The sequence below is a fragment of the Mixophyes fleayi genome, chromosome 2 (assembly GCF_038048845.1).
Source record: "Mixophyes fleayi isolate aMixFle1 chromosome 2, aMixFle1.hap1, whole genome shotgun sequence".
Classification (NCBI taxonomy): domain Eukaryota; kingdom Metazoa; phylum Chordata; class Amphibia; order Anura; family Limnodynastidae; genus Mixophyes; species Mixophyes fleayi.
In genome coordinates, this window is record NC_134403.1 from 38,177,767 (window position 1) to 38,197,964 (window position 20,198).

Genomic DNA, 20,198 nt, shown 5'->3' on the forward strand with positions numbered 1-20,198 from the left:
AAGCTGCGGATTTGAAAAAGTGGAGATGTTGCCTATAGCGACCAATCAGATTCTAGCTGTCATTTTGTAGAATGTACTAAATAAATAACTAGAATCTGATTGGTTGCTATGGGCAACATCTCCACTTTTTCAAACCTGCAGCTTAGTAGATATAACCCCCCCAAGCATTTGGCAAAGATGCTTCCATGTGATTTACATTCAGAATGCATCATAGTGCATTGGGCAACATGCACTGAAATATGTGGCATACTCTGCACAATTAATTGCAGCATCCTGCATACTCTTAAATTACTATGTTGGGGAAGAAATTCATGTAGGGTTAAAGTCTAAACATACCTTATTTATTATAAAAGCTTAATCAATACGTGGGCAGCACAGTGGACTAGTGGTTAGCACTTTAGCCTCACAGCGCTGGGGTCATGAGTTCAATTCCCAACCATGGCCATATCTGTGAGGAGTTTGTATGTTCTCCCCCTGTTTGCGTGGGTTTCCTGCGGGTGCTCCGGTTTCCTCCCCACACTCCAAAAACATACAAGTAGGTTAATTGGCTGCTATCAAAATTTACCCTAGTCTCTCCATGTCTGTCTGTCTGTCTGTCTATATTAGGGAATTTAGACTGTTAGCCCCAATGGGGCAGGGACTGATGTGAATGAGATCTCTGTACAGCGCTGAGGAATTAGTGGCGCTATATAAATAAATGATGATGCTGATAATACAATCCCCATTTTCATATAAAAAATGACTAAATAGAAAGTATGTCACCATAATGTACCGCGTGTAGGAGAAAATACAAGCAATCTCTCATACGTAACTGCCCTCTTTACCACTACCGACTCTTTAAAGGGATAGCAAAGTTTTAAATAGATGTACTATGCCATTGAGCAAGAGGACTGATATAATAATTACACAACACCTCTGCCGTTCTAACTGGCAGTGAGCTAGACATCCATTACTTTTATGTGGGGATTACAGATTAACTTGTCTTTAATATTTTTTACTAGAAAACAAAAAAAAAACAGGACTCTTTCCTATAAGCACTTTTCAGAAGTATATTTTCTGTACAGTTTTGTACAATTTATGATTGCAAAACAGTAACTAATTATGCAAGTGTCATATGATGATATGTGGCATGAGGTAAGAAAACCGCAGCTTTAATTATACGGACAATCTGATGATCTCCAGTCAGGTCACGCATGGAACGTGTTTCTGGAGCAGAGATTTAATTTAGTAAGAACCGTGCACAGCCCTGACGACACGTTCCAGTGGCAGCCCGAGCGACGTCTGACAACGCAGACAGCTGTACTTAGTAATAATTTCACGCATTTGGCATCAGTCAGGAGAGATTAGCCAAAGTCGTCTCTGATTGCAATAACGCCAGAGCTGTTGGATGAGGAGACCGTTCAGTCTTCAAAATCAGTTATGATAACAGGCTACATCTCTGTATATTGTATGACAGTAGGACATTGCACTGGCATAATGTGTTGTGTTTGTCTCATAGATTCGTATAACCAAAAACTTTAACTTTTTTTTTTTTAAACTATGGCATTCAATGTAATAAAACTCTAATTATATAATAACAGAGGTACAATATACACATATTTACAAACAAAAAAACAATGTAACAGAAGGTGGTGCTTAGTCCATAAGAGCCTCATTTTGGATGCCAAATGCACTCGACTTATACGGTTTTCCATACCTATTATTTCTGCTAATCTTTACAACTTCTATCTCCAGAAGTTGTAGGAGGGTAATGATTATAAATGACAGATTTCACCAAATGTGACCACTTCATACTATTATCTCCATAATTACATCTCTTGCCCATATACTTTCCGAATACACTTACAGCCTATGTCCCATTTAAAAAAAATATATATAATGAAGATACAATCCAAGACACAAGAAAGTAAACAGTTTACTTAATAACTTGGCAAACACTTGCTGTAGCGTGCACTCCAAACAACTCATCTGAGACTGAACACAATGCAGGGGAGTAGTCTGAAATATTTGGAGCTGCCCCCTAGCATATATATATATATATCGCTCTTTCACATCTGCATCACATTAAAATAAATATTTATATTACATGTGAGCATCGTATGTGGTTAGACCTTTGCATGCAAGTACTGAGCACACTTACTAAGTTACCGCAGGAAAGCCGCAAAACGACTTTTCTATAACTGAAACTGGACATAATATCCCATCGGTGTCCCAGTTTATCATTTCATGATTTAAGTCCTAGTTATAGAGATCACCGGCAGCCCTGGCGCGTTTTGCAAGCATTCACCCTGCCTTGAACTCGAACAATCTCAGAGCTCCCGCTGGCATAAGAGAATGATCTGATAATTAACTAATTATCACCAATGACAAACTAAAGGAGGCCAGACATTACCTTGGACATCATTCTCATGTACATTTTATTTTGGTCTTCGGCTGTTCCCATCTTCTCTCTCTTGACGAGATCTTGAAGGCTCTGGTTATCGTCATCGTGGAAGTAACGGATCCTCTCCTTATCAATGTGCGTCTCAGCCTGCAACACAGAGCAATGTACAGCTTATATCATACAGTCCAGACACTGCTTCTTGCACTGACCGAACCATTTCTACAGGCATTCAGGAAATCATTTCATTTAACCTTGTAAACGATTTAATAACAAAACAGAATGTCACATGTCTATATAGAGTATACAGCATCTTCGCCAACGCATCTGGAGCGACCCCCCCCCCCCCCCCCATTTAAATGCGAACACAAATCTGAATTTTCACGTCATCGTTGCTATACTTCCATATGGGATGAGGTTTACCTGCACACAGCTTATAAATTCAGGATGAATTGGTTATACGTAGTGTAGTGTAGGACTGACCAGAAAAGGAAAAACTTTGGCGCAAGTTGGTAATCTTAACATATATGCAATATATTGAACCAACTTCCCCTGCTTTGAACACACAGTACAGCTTAAAAGCAGCAAAAAATCCATTTATGATATCTATGGCCGGGGGAACATCGAATGGGTTAAAACTCAGCACTAAAGGATTAAAGACGTATTAAAGGGTATATTTATTCATTTAAATGTAAATATTTAATGTATGGGCACTGTGGTGCTGGTTAATAACCGGCGCACAGCACAGAAACGGCTAGGTCCCTGCTCTGGAGTATAAATGGATTTATTTTCATATTCATGTATTAATTCCTAATGCAATAGCCTTGTATGTGACGGAATTTTTTTATTTCGGAGACCAGGGAAGGAAATTTGTTTTTTGATTCAACCTTTCTAGAGGAAACCCCAGTTAGGCTAATTAGATCTTTGCCATCTGAGTGACCAACACTTGAATACACAGAAGGGAGTCGTTACCGGCATCCTGTCTGATTAAAGTGAAAGGAAACCTCTGAACACTGTGATTTAGGATATCACATTAGTGTAAATTTTGTTATGTATAAATTGCATTTAAAATCCAAGTTTAAGGAAGATCTCACATTCTGATGTTAATCTGTGAATGAAATATTTCAGTCTTTGCGGAGCCATCTCGGATCAAAGGGCTGGTTTACCCCCTGAGAGGATTTGTCAGGATCTGTATTAAAAGGAGAGCTGTTTGACCATGTGATGTATTATTGTTCCATCTGGCCGTCTGATCACTATACACTAGTGTTGAACTGTTCTTATTAGGACACAAGCTAATAAACATCATTTGCTTCAAGATCCTGCCTTGACAACTTCTTTCCTTCTGTAATTCCTCTGACCTACAGATTAGACCCAAATATAATCCGTTATCCGGCTGTTCTGAGGTTGGGACCCAGCATTCCAGTACCAATGCTCTGCCTGCTGCCTGCAGCTCTGGCCAGTCGGCGAACCATCCACAGCAACCCTGATCTGAAGGCAAGAGGACAGGGGTACCAGTCCAGGTGTACCAGCTAGGGGGTACACTAGCAGCGACAGTCACCCAGAAGGAAGCGGTTCTAGGTGCCGGTTTAGGAGCCTAGTGGTGGCAGCAGGCCCGTCCTTCTGCGACAGGAGGGGCGTATTTGGGATAAAAAAAAAAAGGGGGGGCGGTGGCAAGGCAAGCCCAGCCGGTCCTCAGCAACACAACAGACAGAGTGGCATAGGCGGTCATTCCTGTCATAATATTTATTACATATTTTTATATTTCAATCAAATGAACCAGTACACACAAACACTTCTAGAGCGATTATGTCAATTTCAGCACTGCAATGTGATCCACCTGTAGACATTAATACATACGTGTGTGCAGATGGATCACATTTATATTAGACAAACGGTGTGTTCTAGCGTCTTCCGTGCATTACATCCTTTGCACCACTTGCTGCTATCCGTGCCATGCTGCCCTTGTTAAACAAAGGATGGAGGCTCTGCTATCACCAGAACATGTGGTCTAATGGGCACATACTTTTTGGTTGGCCATATATTAAAAACCACTGCGCATTGTAAAAGTTTCAAGACATCAGCAGAAGGGAAGATATCAGGTAGGACCATTATTGGGCCACGTAACCGTTTCTGGACAGGTTCTGTCAAAATATGGAAACTTTACCTATGCAGCTGTGGTTGTTATTAGCAACTTTCTCCTAGAAGACAGCTTAATATTTTTAGATTTATTCGGCCTTTAAGGTAGAATCTCTATATTCTAGAATGGTTTACATTGGCATTTAGAGAAAGCATAAAAGAAACTTTGGACATAAGTATCTCACACACCTTTATATTAGATAACAGCACAATGTATGGAAGAGAGTAGCGAATAAGCGCACCTCCTATTTGGTAGACCATAACTAAGCTTAGTGTGCAGCGGTAGGATGCTGGTCTAATGCGTTACTAGGCAATATTATCTTCTGAATATTGCATGCATCATACTGATGTGAATATTTCCCAGGAGAGGAAGCCTAAATGAAAAAGCCCTCAAAGAAAATGAACATTAACATGAGCGTTCCTATTAATACAGAGTGAGGGAAAGTTCATTTAGATCCACCCCCCCCCCCCCCACATAAGGCTCATTAACCCTGAGCTCCTCTTTAAAGGCCTCTGTGCTTTATGAACTGTGCAGAGACAGACAGGGAAAGGTGACAACGCTGATATGTAGATGATCCAGGACGATAAAATATGCAGCATAAAGGCAGCCGCCTGCAGGTGCTGAGATGCTGGATAGCAGTGACCGGAATAAATACTTTATTTACAGAAGGCAGTGTGTACAAACCCTATAAGTAGACTCCCTTACAGTACATGTGTCCTCCCCCCCCCCCCCCCGCCAGAGTTTGAAAGTGTATTCACCTCTCAAAAATAAAAAACATAAAAATCTGCAGTAGCATACATTACTGCTAGGCCATGTATTTATTGGTACAAGTCAGTGACTTGGTATGTGGCATAGTGAATCATATGGCAGCATACAGTTAGCAACTTCTGAATCATTCTCTGGCTATAGAACTGCTGTGACTCCAAATTTGAGCTACATGTCCTGACCCGCGGCCTGTGCCTGACTACAAAGTGTGTCTTGTTCTCACTGCTTTAGGTGTCCCTTGTTTATGCCTAGTTGGACAAGACCTGGGGATGTTCTGCAGTGAAGATGAAGCCCTCCTCGCATGGACCCCTAACAGATTCTATGTGTCCCAGGTGAGCCTGCACCAACTGCTAGCAACATGGTGGGTTCACTGCTAGCTCCCATGATGGTGAGTTGTAGCATGCTCAGAAACAGAAAGGAACCTCACATTTCAAAGGCTCGTTGATTGTATCCATTAAGTCTAGTCTAATGAACTTCTACCATATGACAAATATCACCTTATTATGGCCAGCTATAAAACTCTCCAGTACATATACGAGATAAAAGGTATGTACACCCTTTCCATGTGCCCATGGCAAGTCCTGTCTCAGCTGTGTTCACCTCCCAGTGAACGCAGCTCAACCAAACAGCAAACAGGGTTAATTGAACTCGAAGAAGAATGCTCTCACAGTTAACAAGAGCGATCAGAGTGAACGTTGCACGGAACATGGACAACAGGCAATAGAACATGCTACCTTAATGATCCACCCAGGGAATGTATATGTACATTGTCCGGTCTTCTTCATAGGGTTCCATGACCCTATCCGCAGCGCCAACTGAACCCCAATCACCCATGTGTTAAAACCCAAAAACGAAACACAGAATTTACCAGCTGTCTCTTTCTCCTTCCACCTCTTGACTCTACTGGATCTTCCATCGATTTCAGAGGCCATGCTCGTCCGGATTGATCTGTCCTGACAAGGAGAACCTCTTGTTCTTCTCTTGCGCTAGAACCCTTCAAGAAAAAAAAAAAGTCAGGAAAATAAAATTAAAAACAAATTGTTTCAAAACGATTGTCCAGCCACTGTTTAAACACAACTTCCAGAATGCTCTGAGAGCAGAAAGATATATTGTTCCATTAATAGACTCGTTTTATAGCAGTATTCTCTCTCGGTGATGTAGAATGAGATTTTCTTTTTCATAAATTCATAATAAAACTTTCAAGGTGTTAGAAGAATTTAAACTATACATAGAGGTACTTAAGTCGCAGAGCTGACTTTTTCTTTCTGAAGTGCATGCTAAATTATTCAGATGTGCAGAAGGCGTTTAACATTTATTGCTAATGAATCTTACTGTGTGTTTCTGCCCTTTAACAAAATGATTAGGCCTCTTCGCTTTGGGAGATTTTTCGTTTTGAAAATGAAAAGAAGTAAAACCAGAATGAAATAAATTGGGAACTCAGGAGGCCGTCTGAGATAAAGCCATTACCTTATAAAAACGAGGAAGTACTAAGCAGGTGGTGATTCGTCAATCACGCACTATTAATGCATTTAGGAATTGTGCTTGTTTGTATTGCGTTTCTGCTGGTTTAAAAATGATCAACGCCATGTGGATCTCAGATAAACGCACTGTGGGAGCATCAAAAGAGCGGTGTATCAAGTTTAACATTCCCAATTCCTATCTAATTTTATTACATTTTATTTTCTATGTGCTCAGCAAAACATATGCACTTAACCTTATTGTTCTGCATTATTACATTTATGAGCAAATTTGCTTAGCAAAAGTAAAAGTAAGCAGACTCCAATAAAACAGATCCCATAGAGAAAACACGTGCTAAGCATTACCAAGCTATACATTTTACAAAATCTCTCTCAGACATGGTCACACCACTGCTTTATATAGTAAATAATGTTTCAGTATAATGATCCCTTTTCCTCTGTACTTCACATGTACTCCAGGTCCTTTATTCCAAATTAAATTCCAGTTCTATCTATAATATTCCTGTATCAAAACAGTACAAAAATCACAATGCATATACTGTATATGTATGAAATTGAATCTTTACTTATACAACTTACACAATAATGTAACAATATAATTTAAATAACAATCTTACACACAACAAATAATTCAACATAGATGACATGTCTGTGTGTAAGTACAATAAATTATATCACTAATTTATTACTAATTGTAGATATCTTTCTCATGTATGTGCGTGTGTCCCAAAATTAATTACAATTCCCACGTTGGCTGCATTATATCCACCTTACATATAGGGGAGATTTCATTTGGCTGCGTCACTCGTGAAAGAAACACGGCCCACGCACTATTACCGATAGTATGGTTATCTATCGCTATCTATATCTAAATATATATCTCTTCCAGTACTTATACTTTAGTACTCATACATGTACAACTCCTAATTTAATTACAACTCTCTTCATTAAGCACAGTCGACACTTCAGGCACAAACTTCACCGTGCACAGTCAACTTCATATATATTTATCATCCGTATTCCCATACAACATATACACAGTCCCACAATTATACAGTCTTACAGGGGTTAACAAAGCATGGTACAATGTCGGCCATCTTGAAAGCATGTTAACAAAGCATATGCCCCAATCTTGATTATGCAATATTTAGCACAGTATTTAAACTTAATTGCCTGTGCTCTCTCACAACCACAAGTCTTTATCAAATGTATACAATTCATATTTATGCAACATAATGCAGACAAAATATATCACAATAAATTCCATATCAAACACAAGCTCTATTATATGAACAGTCAAACTCCTTATGTATCACGATAAGAATACTGCACTTCCAGCAATCAATATACCATTCTGTCTGCTACGCAATGAGCTCGTAACTCCAGGTTCCCAAGAACAATGCATAGCAATATTACTTACACATATAACATAGTAACATAGTTGATGAGGTTGAAAAAAAGACACCAGTCCATCAAGTTCAACCTATTTTGCATCTCCTGCGATCCCTCACTTATATTTGAAATTGATCCAGAGTAAACAACCGCTAATCTGTTTCAATTGTGAAAATCCCCCCACACAAAATATTGCAGTCCTATTTTTACCCTATATCCACTAATATCCTTCATTTTAATTAACGGTCGTATCCCTGGATACACTTTTCTGCTAAAAATTTGTATAACCCTTTCTCAAACATATCTATTGAATCTGCCACGAGAACCTTCCCTGGCAATGAATTCCATATCTTGACTGCCCTTACTGTAAAGAACCCCTTCCTTTGCTGGTTGTGTAATTTCCTCTCCTCTAAACTTAGCGGGTGACCGCGTGTCCTGTGTATAGTCCTTGGGGTAAAAAGTTCCCATGAAAGTTCTCTGTATTGACCCTTTATGCATTTGTACATAGTAATCATATCTCCTCTTAGATGCCTCTTTTCTAAAGTAAACATGCCTAAGCTGGCTAACCTTTCCTCATAACTTAATGACTCCACACCCATTATCAATTTTGTCGCCCTTCTCTGAACCCTTTCTAGTTCCTTTTTTATAGAGTGGTGCCCAGAACTGTACTGCATAGTCAAGATGAGGTCTTACTAATGATTTATAGTGGAAAAATTACACTGTCTTCCCTTTTGCATCTATGTCCATTTTTATGCATGCCAATACTTTATTTCCCCTTGCACATGCTGCTTGACATTGAGCACTATTGCCAAGTCTACTGTCTACGAGCACTCCCAAATCCTTTTCCATTATAGATTCTCCTAAATTAATTCCATTTAATTTATAGATTGCATTCTTGTTTTTGATCCCTAAATGCATAACCTTACATTTATCTATGTTAAACCTCATATTCCATTTGGCCGCCCAATCCTTCAGTTTATTTAAGTCCCTTTGAAGAGAAGCTACATCTTGTTCTGATATTATTACCTTACAGAGTTTAGTGTCATCTGCAAAAATAGAAACTTTACTCTGTAAAGCATCACCAAGGTCATTAATGAATATATTAAAAAGGAGTGGCCCCAGCACGGAACCTTGAGGTACTCCACTTAAAATTTTTGACCAATTAGAAAATGTTCCATTTATCACAACTCTCCGTTTCCTATTCTCTAACCAGTTTTCGATCCAAGTACAAATGTTGTTTCCCAGACCCAGTTCCCTTTTTTTGTAAACCAACCTCTTGTGTGGCACTGTATCAAAGGCCTTTGCAAAATCTAAGTAGACCACATCTACTGTGCTGCCCTGGTCTAAGTTCCCACTAACTTCCTCGTAGAAACTAATTATTAGTTTGACATGACCTATCCCTCACAAATCCATGTTGATTCCCACTAATAATCTTATCGCGCAACAAGTAATCCTAAATACTATCCCTTAATATACCTTCCATCTACAATATCCATGAAATCTAATGTAGCACATCAATGCTACCTCAGTATAATGTATACATCTTTCCTAGGTCACCATGTCCACATAAACTATTTACAACTCCTATTACTAACCTCCATCACAATTATCTATAATTTCAATTTTACAATATTTACAGTCTTAGTTCATACTCCGCCTTATATTGAAACCAGTGCTCTCTGTGTAAGTCCATGTGTTGGAGCAGGAAGGAAAGGGGAGAGAAATAGATGGATGTGGTCCTTTCTGAATCTATCCTAGTAAGAATGCAAGACAGATGGAGCGGAAATCTTTTTACTGCTCACCTATCGTGGACGGTGTCTCTGTACAAGATGTGAGCCAGGACTATTTATTTGCACCTAGAAGGTCGTTAGTCTAAAACTCATCTAGCAACTCTCAGGACAAGGACTAGTATCATGCCATGTAAGGTGGTGGAGGAGAGTTATTTCGAAGGACTTGTGTATATGGAAAATTAGATATTATAATAATTTTTCACTACCCCATTCTGTTCCCACAATTCTTGTGGCCAACTAACAGAGAGAGGTGGTTCTTGAGCCTTCTGTTCCCAAGATCGGCTCTCAGATTCCCTGCACTCAATTAACAGGGAGGCATGATTCCTACCCCCTTCTTTCCCCAGGCATAGCTCCCATAATCTCTGCACTCTACCGGCTTGGCACGTTACCTAATATTTCCTTAGCTGCTGCCTTGCCAGTGTCAAGTGGATGTGTCGTAAAAAAGCAAACAAAAAACAGTATTTTTGGCATATTTCAGCCACCATAGCTGGTGAGTGTACAAGTTTTTAGCTATATTTATGTGCCATGTATTGTGAGTGTGGGACTCTCAAAAGACCAATGCCCCTCTGACTTTTGTTTTTCAGCTTGCATACTTTGGCCAAAATATAGTATCTCATATTTTAATTGCGCTACATACAATATGTACAGATTTACACTCATAAGTATAAGCAGTGACAGTCATTGTGCTCTGCAAGCAAGGCTACGCATGATAATTACAGAGGGTGGAGTCCCCTACAAAACAACTTCAAAAAATTGTCCGTAGGCACATCCCACCATCAAATTAGATGCAAGTATATCAAGAAGACAGCTTTGTGTCTTATTCCAGAGCCTACTTACATAAAGAACAGGCTGAGAACTACAGAAGGCAGCTAGAAAATAAAAGCAATGTATTAAGTAAAAATGTGAGGAGGGCACATACAAGCCAAGTCATCAGGGAGTGGAAAGCCCATTTACCTTATATTTTCTACATTTGCAGTGCTGGCAAGTCTTTATACTACTATAGGCAAACACCAAGCATAGACTGGAAACGTTTTCCAGAACTTGTAGTTCAAAAAATAAAATGGAGAAAAGTGGTCATTGCTCTTGAACTTGTAAAAAAATAAATATGTGCTTTGTGCCGCTCAATGAGGGTGTTTAGTATGCCATCAAGGAGGCCAGACATTGCCCATATAATAATACACAAAAGGCGAGATGCTAGAACACTTGGGAGACAATGCAGACAGAACAATGACAATAGCTACAATGATTGTAGAATTATCCGATGAAAACTCTGGCTCACTTTATTTCCTAATAACCCGCAGTCCCCACCTGCTGATTCTCTGTGCAGAGTTTTCCCTCTGGAAATTTGTCAAAAGCTAAATGCCGGGAATCTCAAAGACAATAACTAAAAGTGTCTTATTTAGATTTGAGAAAGCTTATCTAAAAAAATGCAATTAATTCCAGCAAGACAGTCTAATTGCTACTTGTTATGCCATATTTTAGTTTGGTGCTCGGAATGTTTGAAGAAATGAGACAATGCAATTTTATCAACGCTGGCAATCTGTACATAACAAATGTTTTACATTAAATGCATTACTTGAGAACCTCTCATTAAATGCCAAATTGGTGTTAGTATTAGAGTACGCAAGACCCCTCAGAAGCAGAGGGAGACCATATAGAGAAGAGATAGGCAACCAGATACACAGCAGGTACGGCCCTCTAACATTCAAAGGGGCCGCACATTACCCTTAATCTCAGTATTAAGCTAAAACAATACATTTAATCAAAGAAAGAGACACCTATCTGTAATAACTTATCAGAGGGCATTTTAAACAAGTGTTACAAGCTATAATATCATGGGCAGCATGGTGGCTTTGTGTTTAGTACTTCTGCCTCTCAGCACTGGGATCATGAGTTCAATTCTCAACCATGGCCTTATCTGTGTGGAGTTTGTATGTTCTCCCCGTGTTTGTGTAGGTTTCCTCCGGGTGCTCCGGTTTCCTCCCACACTCCAAAAACATACTAGTAGGTTAATTGGCTGCTAACAAAATTGACCGTAGTGTGTGTGTGTGTGTGTGTGTGTGTGTTAGGGAATTTGGACTGTAAGCCCTAATGGGGCAGGTACTGATGTGAGTGAGTTCTCTGTACAGCGCTGCGGAATTAGTGGCGCTATATAAATAAAATAATAATAATATAACACATCTGACAATAAAGTAGGAAGGAGCTGAAGGCCGCAGGTGAAGGCTCAGATGGCTGTCATTTTACCATCATTGATTTAGAGTTACAGAAAGACCAAGTTTAGAAGACCCAGCACTAGGCATCCTCCGGCGTTACAGTCACAAGCACGGTTTACTGATATTATATTCTGGATCCTATCAACATAAGGGGAGCTTGTTTAAAAGACTAATATATCTCAAAACCAAAGAAACAACCACCCCCCCCTCCCCAAATTAGCAGAACTTTGGTTACAAGTTAATGAAACATTTGTTCCATTTCTTTTTTCCATCCCCTCTATAATGCTCCATCAATCATCACTAGAGGCAGTGTTAAATATGATTTTTTGTTAAGGCCTCATAAGGCCTTTGTTCAGCCATTTTATTGTAACTTGTATAGAAATATTATTTGCTAGAAGAGATTATTCATTTTTCTGTTAACTTGCAGTTTTGCAATATGTGAGCCTATGGCCTTGAAGTTGAACTAATAGAGAACACCTGAAGAATGTAACCAGTTATGAAAACAATAATGAGCTTCATATCCAGCTGGTAGTATGGGAGCTGTATCCATGGTGTTGCACATAGCATATCTCCAACTCCCCTTGAGATAAGAAATAATAGGCTCATCTGTCCTTAGAAGGGGGAGAAAAGTAAACACCTCAAGAATACGTGAGAAAGTTAATCAGTAGCGCTTCTCATAAACTAGTGGTATAAACTATTGTATGCATATGACGTAGGATTCATTTATTCAGTAGCCTATAAAAACCTGTATCTTTGTATCAATAAACTAGAGAATATTCCTTGCATACAGAACTTGGTCTGTGTCAATTCTCTCCAGCTGATTGAAGCGCTTCCAGATATACTTGACACCACAGGCTGACTTGGGTCAGAATTTTAGATTTAACAGCAGTCTGCACAAGAATACATTTACAAGTATTACTCCCAATATATGCCACCTTCTTTATACCCCCACCCTTGCTATAATGCCAGGTTTGGCCTGTGTTTTAAGTTGAAAAATGACACAATCAAAACTGCATCCACTGAAGCTAAAAACTATTTAAAATAAATACAAACCCAAACAAAGAAAGATGAGAACATAGTATAATTTACAGAATAAAAAAAACAAATCAATGTACAGTGGCCTACAGAGGGTCAGCCTAAGAAACCACGGAGCACACCTGGATATTGAGTGCCTGAGCCAATCATCATCAGCAGCAGCAGCTATTTATATAGCGCTACTAATTCCGCAGCGCTGTACAGAGAACTCACTCACATCAGTCCCTGCCCCATTGGAGCTTACAGTCTAAATTTCCGAACATACACACACACAGAGAGACTAGGGTCAATTTGATAGCAGCCAATTAACCTACATGTATGTTTTTATAATGTGGATGGAAACCAACTCAAACACGGGGAGAACATACAAACTTTACACAGATAAGGTCATGGTTAGGAATCAAACTCATGACCCCAGTGCTGTGAGGCAGAAGTGCTAGCCACTAAGCCACCGTGCTGCCCAATGCAAATTTTTACATATGATGGACTAGTCAGCTGTTTTGGGAACACCACCCAGAACAGAGGGCTGTTTCCACCTACGCCTTATTTAATGCCCTACGTGAAAGTACAATAAATGTACATGCAAGTTATTCTTGTACTGCCTTTCCCTGTTTTTATTTGCAAACATACTGTATGCCCCATATTGTATCATGCAATTTTTCTGTGGATGCTTGGCATTATCAGGCATTATGAACAATATATAAACAAATCCTATCCGGGAAATTCTAAACAAATCGTTTCAGGGTAAGGGGCACAGTGGAATATTGTGGGACCTTCTAAACAAAACGGTGATGATTATTTCTCGTTTTAATCCTAAGAAGTCATGCAAAACACTTTCACCCCAGAGATCTGCACCAGACATTGGAGATTGGATACAGCTGTAATCATAAACTAAAAATAGGGTTTTTTTTTGTGTGTGTGTGTGTTTTACAACATCTATCATCGAAAACTTGAAACGGGTCCACATTCTTGGTGTGCAAATAAAATACTAAATCTAACGAGACAAGAAAACTACTTGATTTATAATAGAAATATGCAGACAGTATGTGTGACTGGATCACTTATAAATAACTTATGGTATACATTTATTTAAAGGAAATAGCGCAGGGCGCTTATTTATATAATTGCAAATGTAGTTATTTTTGAGATTGTGTTTATTTTGGTAAGGGAAATATCTTTATTTCTGAGACCAAGGAAGGAAATTCATTTTTTGTTTTAACTTTGCTAGAGGAAATGCATTATTTCTGAGGTATATACCTGATGTAATAAGCCTTTGTTGAGGAAGTATTTCGTGTATTTTGGTAGGGAAATGACTTGTTTGGGGTTTTGTAACTTTTCTTTGGGAATGTGTATTCTGCAACTATCTGAAGAAAGGACGCATGTTAATTTCATGTAAATTAGACCTTTTGATGTGTGAGGGTCCAGCACCTGAAGTCACAGGGAGGTTTAATTAGACTTGTTGTTAGATTCCCTGTGTCTAAAACAAGATGCAGGATATCACAGCAAGTTTTAGGATATCACAGTTAACTGTAAATATTGTTAGCTTTGCATTGCATGTTAATCCATGTTTGGGTAAGCAAATAGCATCCTGATTCTATAAAAAGCTCAGACCTCAGGGGGCTGGCTTACTTTGTGAGGCTGTCTCCAAAACTGTATAAAAGGCACTGTTTTGTACTGAAAATTGTTCTTCTTGTTTCATCTGACCTGCTCACTGGTACCTTCAACCAGGGTGAGCAAATAAACATAACTTGCTTCAAAGACCTGCTTGGAAACTTCTCTATCCCTGTGACCTACAGATTAGATCCAACTCTAATCCGTTCAAGGTTGTTCTGAGATTTGGACCCAACCTTCCGGTACCACCGCTCTGCCCGCAACCCAGCAGCTCTGGTCAGTGTGGTAGTCCAGGGGGGACCCATCCACAGCAACCGTGGTCCATCAGAAGAGGTCAGGGGTACCAGTCCAGGTACACCAGTAATGGGGTACACTAGCAGCGTCAGTTACCCAGAAGAAACCCGGTACTGGATGCCGGTAAGTCGTCCAATAGTGGCAGCATTTTTAAGCCCCTCCTACTGTGGTTAGAGGGCGCATTTTGGATGCTCCCACTAACCACCCTCTAACAAAGGGACTGGTGGAAAAGTAAGTCCAGCCGGTTCCCAGCAACAGACAGGGTGGCATAGGCGGTCCATCCTCTCACAGATGTATGTGCAGCATTTATATACTTTAATACGCTAGCAACTACACTGGCTCACAAAATGATTTCAAAATGTTTTGTGTTGTAGGTGGGTTATTTGGCTACAAACCTTAAGTAGGGGGTCACAGTGTGCATTGCATTTCAAATCAAACTATATGGTATTGTTGTTGGCAGAATGCGCAAAGCAGGACTGGGCCTAAAAAGCAGACCTGGCAAACATATCACACCAGCCCAAACAAATATGTTCCCTCACCATATTGCATCAAATATGGCTTGTGGTTGCATATACCTATTGGTGTCTCCAGCAAACCAGGGCAAAAGTGGGGGCTGATTGCAGAGTGTCTCGCGGCTGCAATGAGACCATATGAAAAGGAGGACTGGGGGGTGACTAATACTGATCTGTTATCCCAGATCAGACTGCTTTAGCCAACCTGCTCTTATGGCAACTGCCAGAGCTGGCAGAATGCTAGCCCAGGCCTGGAGCAGGGATATAGGGATTTTACTGCCATGTAAGGTAAGCAAAGACACCCAATTTATAGCTGTTCAAAGCTAATGCTATATAAAATGCTAGTTGAGTTTTTCTCCCACACTATACTTATCTCAGTTCACATTCCTGGTGTGCAAATAAAATGTTAAAGCTAATGGGACAACAGAAATATATATTTAAGTTTTAATAGAAATATGCAGACAATGGGCCCAAGTCATTAAGGAGAGCAAAGCATAAAAAAGGAGTAACTTTGCACTTGGACAAAACCATGTTGCATTGGAGGGGGGGGTAAGTTTAAAATGTGGGGAGAGTTTTATAGTTAGGATAGGGCATGTACTAGATGAACTTTAAATATCAGTGTAAAAATAAAGCTATCAAGTATTTGTGTGCCAAGGAACAAATAGCCAGTATCACAAAATAAAAAACTAATTTGCACCCCTTGTATTGTAACATGGTTTGTCCCAGAGAACATTTACCCCTTTTTTTGCCTTACTTTCCTTAATGGCTCAGGCCCAATGTGCGTATGCAGTATTTGTATACAGACTCTCTTACAGCCTTTAAATCTTTATCTGAAAACCCATCTCTTTATTAGAGCTTACCACTACTCCCACCTATACTACCCACACTAATGCACCCTCACACCTTACCCTACTCTCACCTATATTACCCACACTAATGCACCCTCACACCTTACCCTACTCTCACCTATATTACCCACACTAATGCACCCTCACACCTTACCCTACTCTCACCTATATTACCCACACTAATGCACCCTCACACCTTACCCTACTCTCACCTATATTACCCACACTAATGCACCCTCACACCTTACCCTATAAGTCCCACCTATACTACCAACATTAATGCATCCTCACACCTTATCCTACTACTTCCACTTAATTCCACCCACACTAGTATACCCTCACACCTTACCCTACTGCCACCTATACTACCCACACAAATGCACCCTCACACCTTACCCTACTGCCACCTATACTACCCACACAAATGCACCCTCGCACCTTACCCTACACCGATTAAAACTACTCACATTAATGCACCCTTCACTGCTGTCCAAATTTCCATTGAGCCACACTTTCTCATCTTATTTAAGCTGTGCCCTCTTCCAATTACAATATAAGCTCTCTCATGAGCCCTCCCCTGCACTGTGTTCTCAGGTCAGCATTTTCTTTTTCTACTGTGTATGTCCCTATTTTATGTATGCCCTGTTTACCCCCCACTGTCCAGCTCTGTGGAATACTGTGGCACCTTACAAAATAATAATAATAATAATCCCTCTTTATAACGTCATCTAAAAATACAAAGCAAAACTGGGGTTCTAATAATGGTGGAGTTAACAGGAGGGTGACAAAGCATGAAAATAATACAACTTAGTACTATTGCGCAGTGACTATATTGGATGGTAAGCCAGGGTGGTATTACAAAGAGCATTGTTATAAAGAGTGAACACTTTGGTCTAACTACACAAACTAAGATAAAAAGCAATTTAAACGTATGCAGATTTTTCTTCACACATAGCCACTTAAATATAATCTATATGCTAACAAAATAAAAAGTCCATCACTCATTGCTATAAGCAGTTGTGTAACTATAGCTGGTAATCAGGACAGCTGCCTATGATAACTTTCAAAACAGGGCCAAAGAGCTTCACTTCCTGAGTTTCTATTACTAGGAATTAATTTTCCACATCAATACACAATACACCCAAGTAAGATTTATAATTTAAAGGAGCATTGAGTGAGAGGACCACAGTAAATTACTGTCAATGATATGCTAATAGCTTCAGTGCAGGTGATTTATTTTTAGATACTTTTAAATTACTTTGGTCATATCTTAGCATTTTTTAGAAGATACAAAGAAGGATGAAGCAATTAACATTGTGTTGCACCCTGGTGGAACTTAATTGCTTTAAACAGGAATAGGAAGGTAAGAAACTAATTCAGGTTTTTTAACACAGTGAGATGTGACGTGCAAAAAAAATAAAAAAATAAATAAAAAAGGTTTCTCAGATTTAGTAACAAGAAGACTTAATGATGTCAAATTACAAAGTGTAACTTTCAATTAAACACAGTGATCCTCATTCATGATGCGCACCGGACTGCACAGCAGCCAGATAGCATCATTTCACCGTGAAGCATAGTGGTGGTAGCGTCATATCATGGGCATGACCGAAATCACTTTCAGTTTACGACCAATCGCCTTTATGATGCGCCCAGCACACTTCACGCCGACTAGTTTGTGAAGATTCCTTCACAAACTAGAAGTTCGTCGTCAAAATGATAACGTATTTGCACAGTAATGAAATGGAAATGCCCCATTCCATATAGCAAGGAACGCACTTTATAAAAAGTCCCTCCACCTCTTTATCTCATTTTAGATCTCTTTTTGTTCTTCTACCCAGAAAACTAGGTGCTCTGTACTTGTCAATGGGTCCCCTCAACCCACGTAACTCCCCTGACTGTCCGATGTAAACCTCTGCTCCTATACACACACCGCTTTCTTGCTCTGCAAACCAATGTGCTTTACAGAAAAGTTTTGCATACCAATGTAAATCGAGGGGAGGTCACCAAAGAGGATTTTGCATCTCAGCTATTTTGGCAACTGTCCAGCACCTAAATGAGGTCTAGTAGTGGTCTAATGTTAGTATAGTGGCAAGTATCCCCCGCCTGTCACGCAGGAGACCGGGGTTCGATTCCCCGACGGGGAGGCCTTTGTTTTGACAGCACGGTGGCTAACTGGTTAGCACTTCTGCCTCACAGCACTGTCATGAGTTCAATTCCCGATCATGAACTTAGCTGTGTGGAGTTTGTATGTTCTCCCTGTGTTTGCGTGGGTTTCCTCCGGGTGCTCAGATTTCCTCCCACACTCCAAAAACATACTAGTAGGTTAATTGATGGCTATCAAAATTTACCCTAGTCTCTCTCTCTCTCTCTCTGTGTGTGTTGGGGAATTTAGACTGTAAGCTCCAATGGGGCAGGGCCTGGTGTGAATGAGTTCTCTGTACAGCGCTGTGGAATCAGTGGCGCTATATAAATAAATGGTGATGATGATGATGTTGTTCATTTGTGTTTATATTCCCAGAAGTTTTTACGATCAGGTAGACTTTTCCAGTAGGGGAGATGTTCTGCAATTTAGGGTTTGTGGTAGAAATGCTCTACAGATCTCCAGCATGGAACTAATTTAGCAGTGGAAGTTATCCTATTATTGGAACCGATGGTGAAAACTTCCCGTAACCTGTCCCTGCACAGTATTCTAAGTGTGCTCCAATATGTAATGCTCAGCAACAAATGTATGGAGTTTAGAAAAACTGGGCCTGAGAAGGGGTCCTATGTCCCTAATCACAACGAAGCACATTTAAACTTTTTAGAAGTAACAAGCCGGGAAGAACAATACTTTAAATGCCTTATAAATAATGAAATAATAAAATTAAGGATAAAATACATGTCTAATTGGTTCCTAAATTATTTAGCAGGATGAAGCCTCAAGTTAATTATTGCAGAATCTCAATTATAAAATATGAGTGACTCATTTACACAGCTCCTGTACTCTGAAACTATGAACAGGGTAACTGAGGTAAAGTCAATCTGCTGAAAATAATTCCTTTATTATAAACTGTAGATGTCAATACCGTCAATTATAAAGACGGCAACGACATACGGGCAAAGTAAACAAGTGATGGTCACCAAACAAGCGCAGCATGCTATATCCAGGGCAATATAACTATTGAGGATGCCAAAGAGAACATATACCCGTACATTATTCATTCTATTTAATGCGGTAATGTAAAAATCAATTGCAATCTGGGTGGACATGCTTGGCCGGATCCTGAAACAGTATTCCTGATGATTCTCCTCTAAAACTAAGTAAGAAATTAGAGCTGACCAAGGAACGTGACATGTTCTCTCCTGTTGACAGAACCGGGAGTAATATCCATATATATCTCTGCCTACAAGTTACATTGCAAACCACTGTTCCACATCTACTATAAAGAAATACATCTATCACTCCGATAATAAAGTCTTTTATAATAGGCTGCACACTGTATCCAATCACTGCTCAGAGGGTAATACAAGTCTTTTAATACCAAAAATAGTATCTATTACAAGTCAGCATTGACACACATACAACCACAGGGGGGGGTAGACTTGCTTATCTTACATGACAAATTGCTTATCTTCCATGAACAGAACAAATTTCACATTTTCCGATGCTTTCATACAAAGGGGTTGTAACTTTTTTATTTCTTAATCCACCCAAGTAAATTTTAGGTTGTTTTTTCAGATACCTAGAACTTGTGTTTGGCAGC

The 20,198-nt window shown here is 39.6% G+C and overlaps 1 protein-coding gene across 1 annotated transcript in view; it reads right to left on the minus strand.

The window, feature by feature from the left end:
- CWF19L2 (CWF19 like cell cycle control factor 2) overlaps positions 1-20,198 on the minus strand; it is a 112,418-nt gene that overhangs the window by 39,254 nt on the left and 52,966 nt on the right. Inside the window, exons 11-12 of the mRNA XM_075198821.1 lie at positions 6,151-6,276; positions 2,393-2,530 (exon numbers count right to left, since the gene is read on the minus strand). Coding sequence (XP_075054922.1) covers positions 2,393-2,530; positions 6,151-6,276 — 264 coding nt within the window. The remainder of the gene's footprint in view (positions 1-2,392; positions 2,531-6,150; positions 6,277-20,198) is intronic.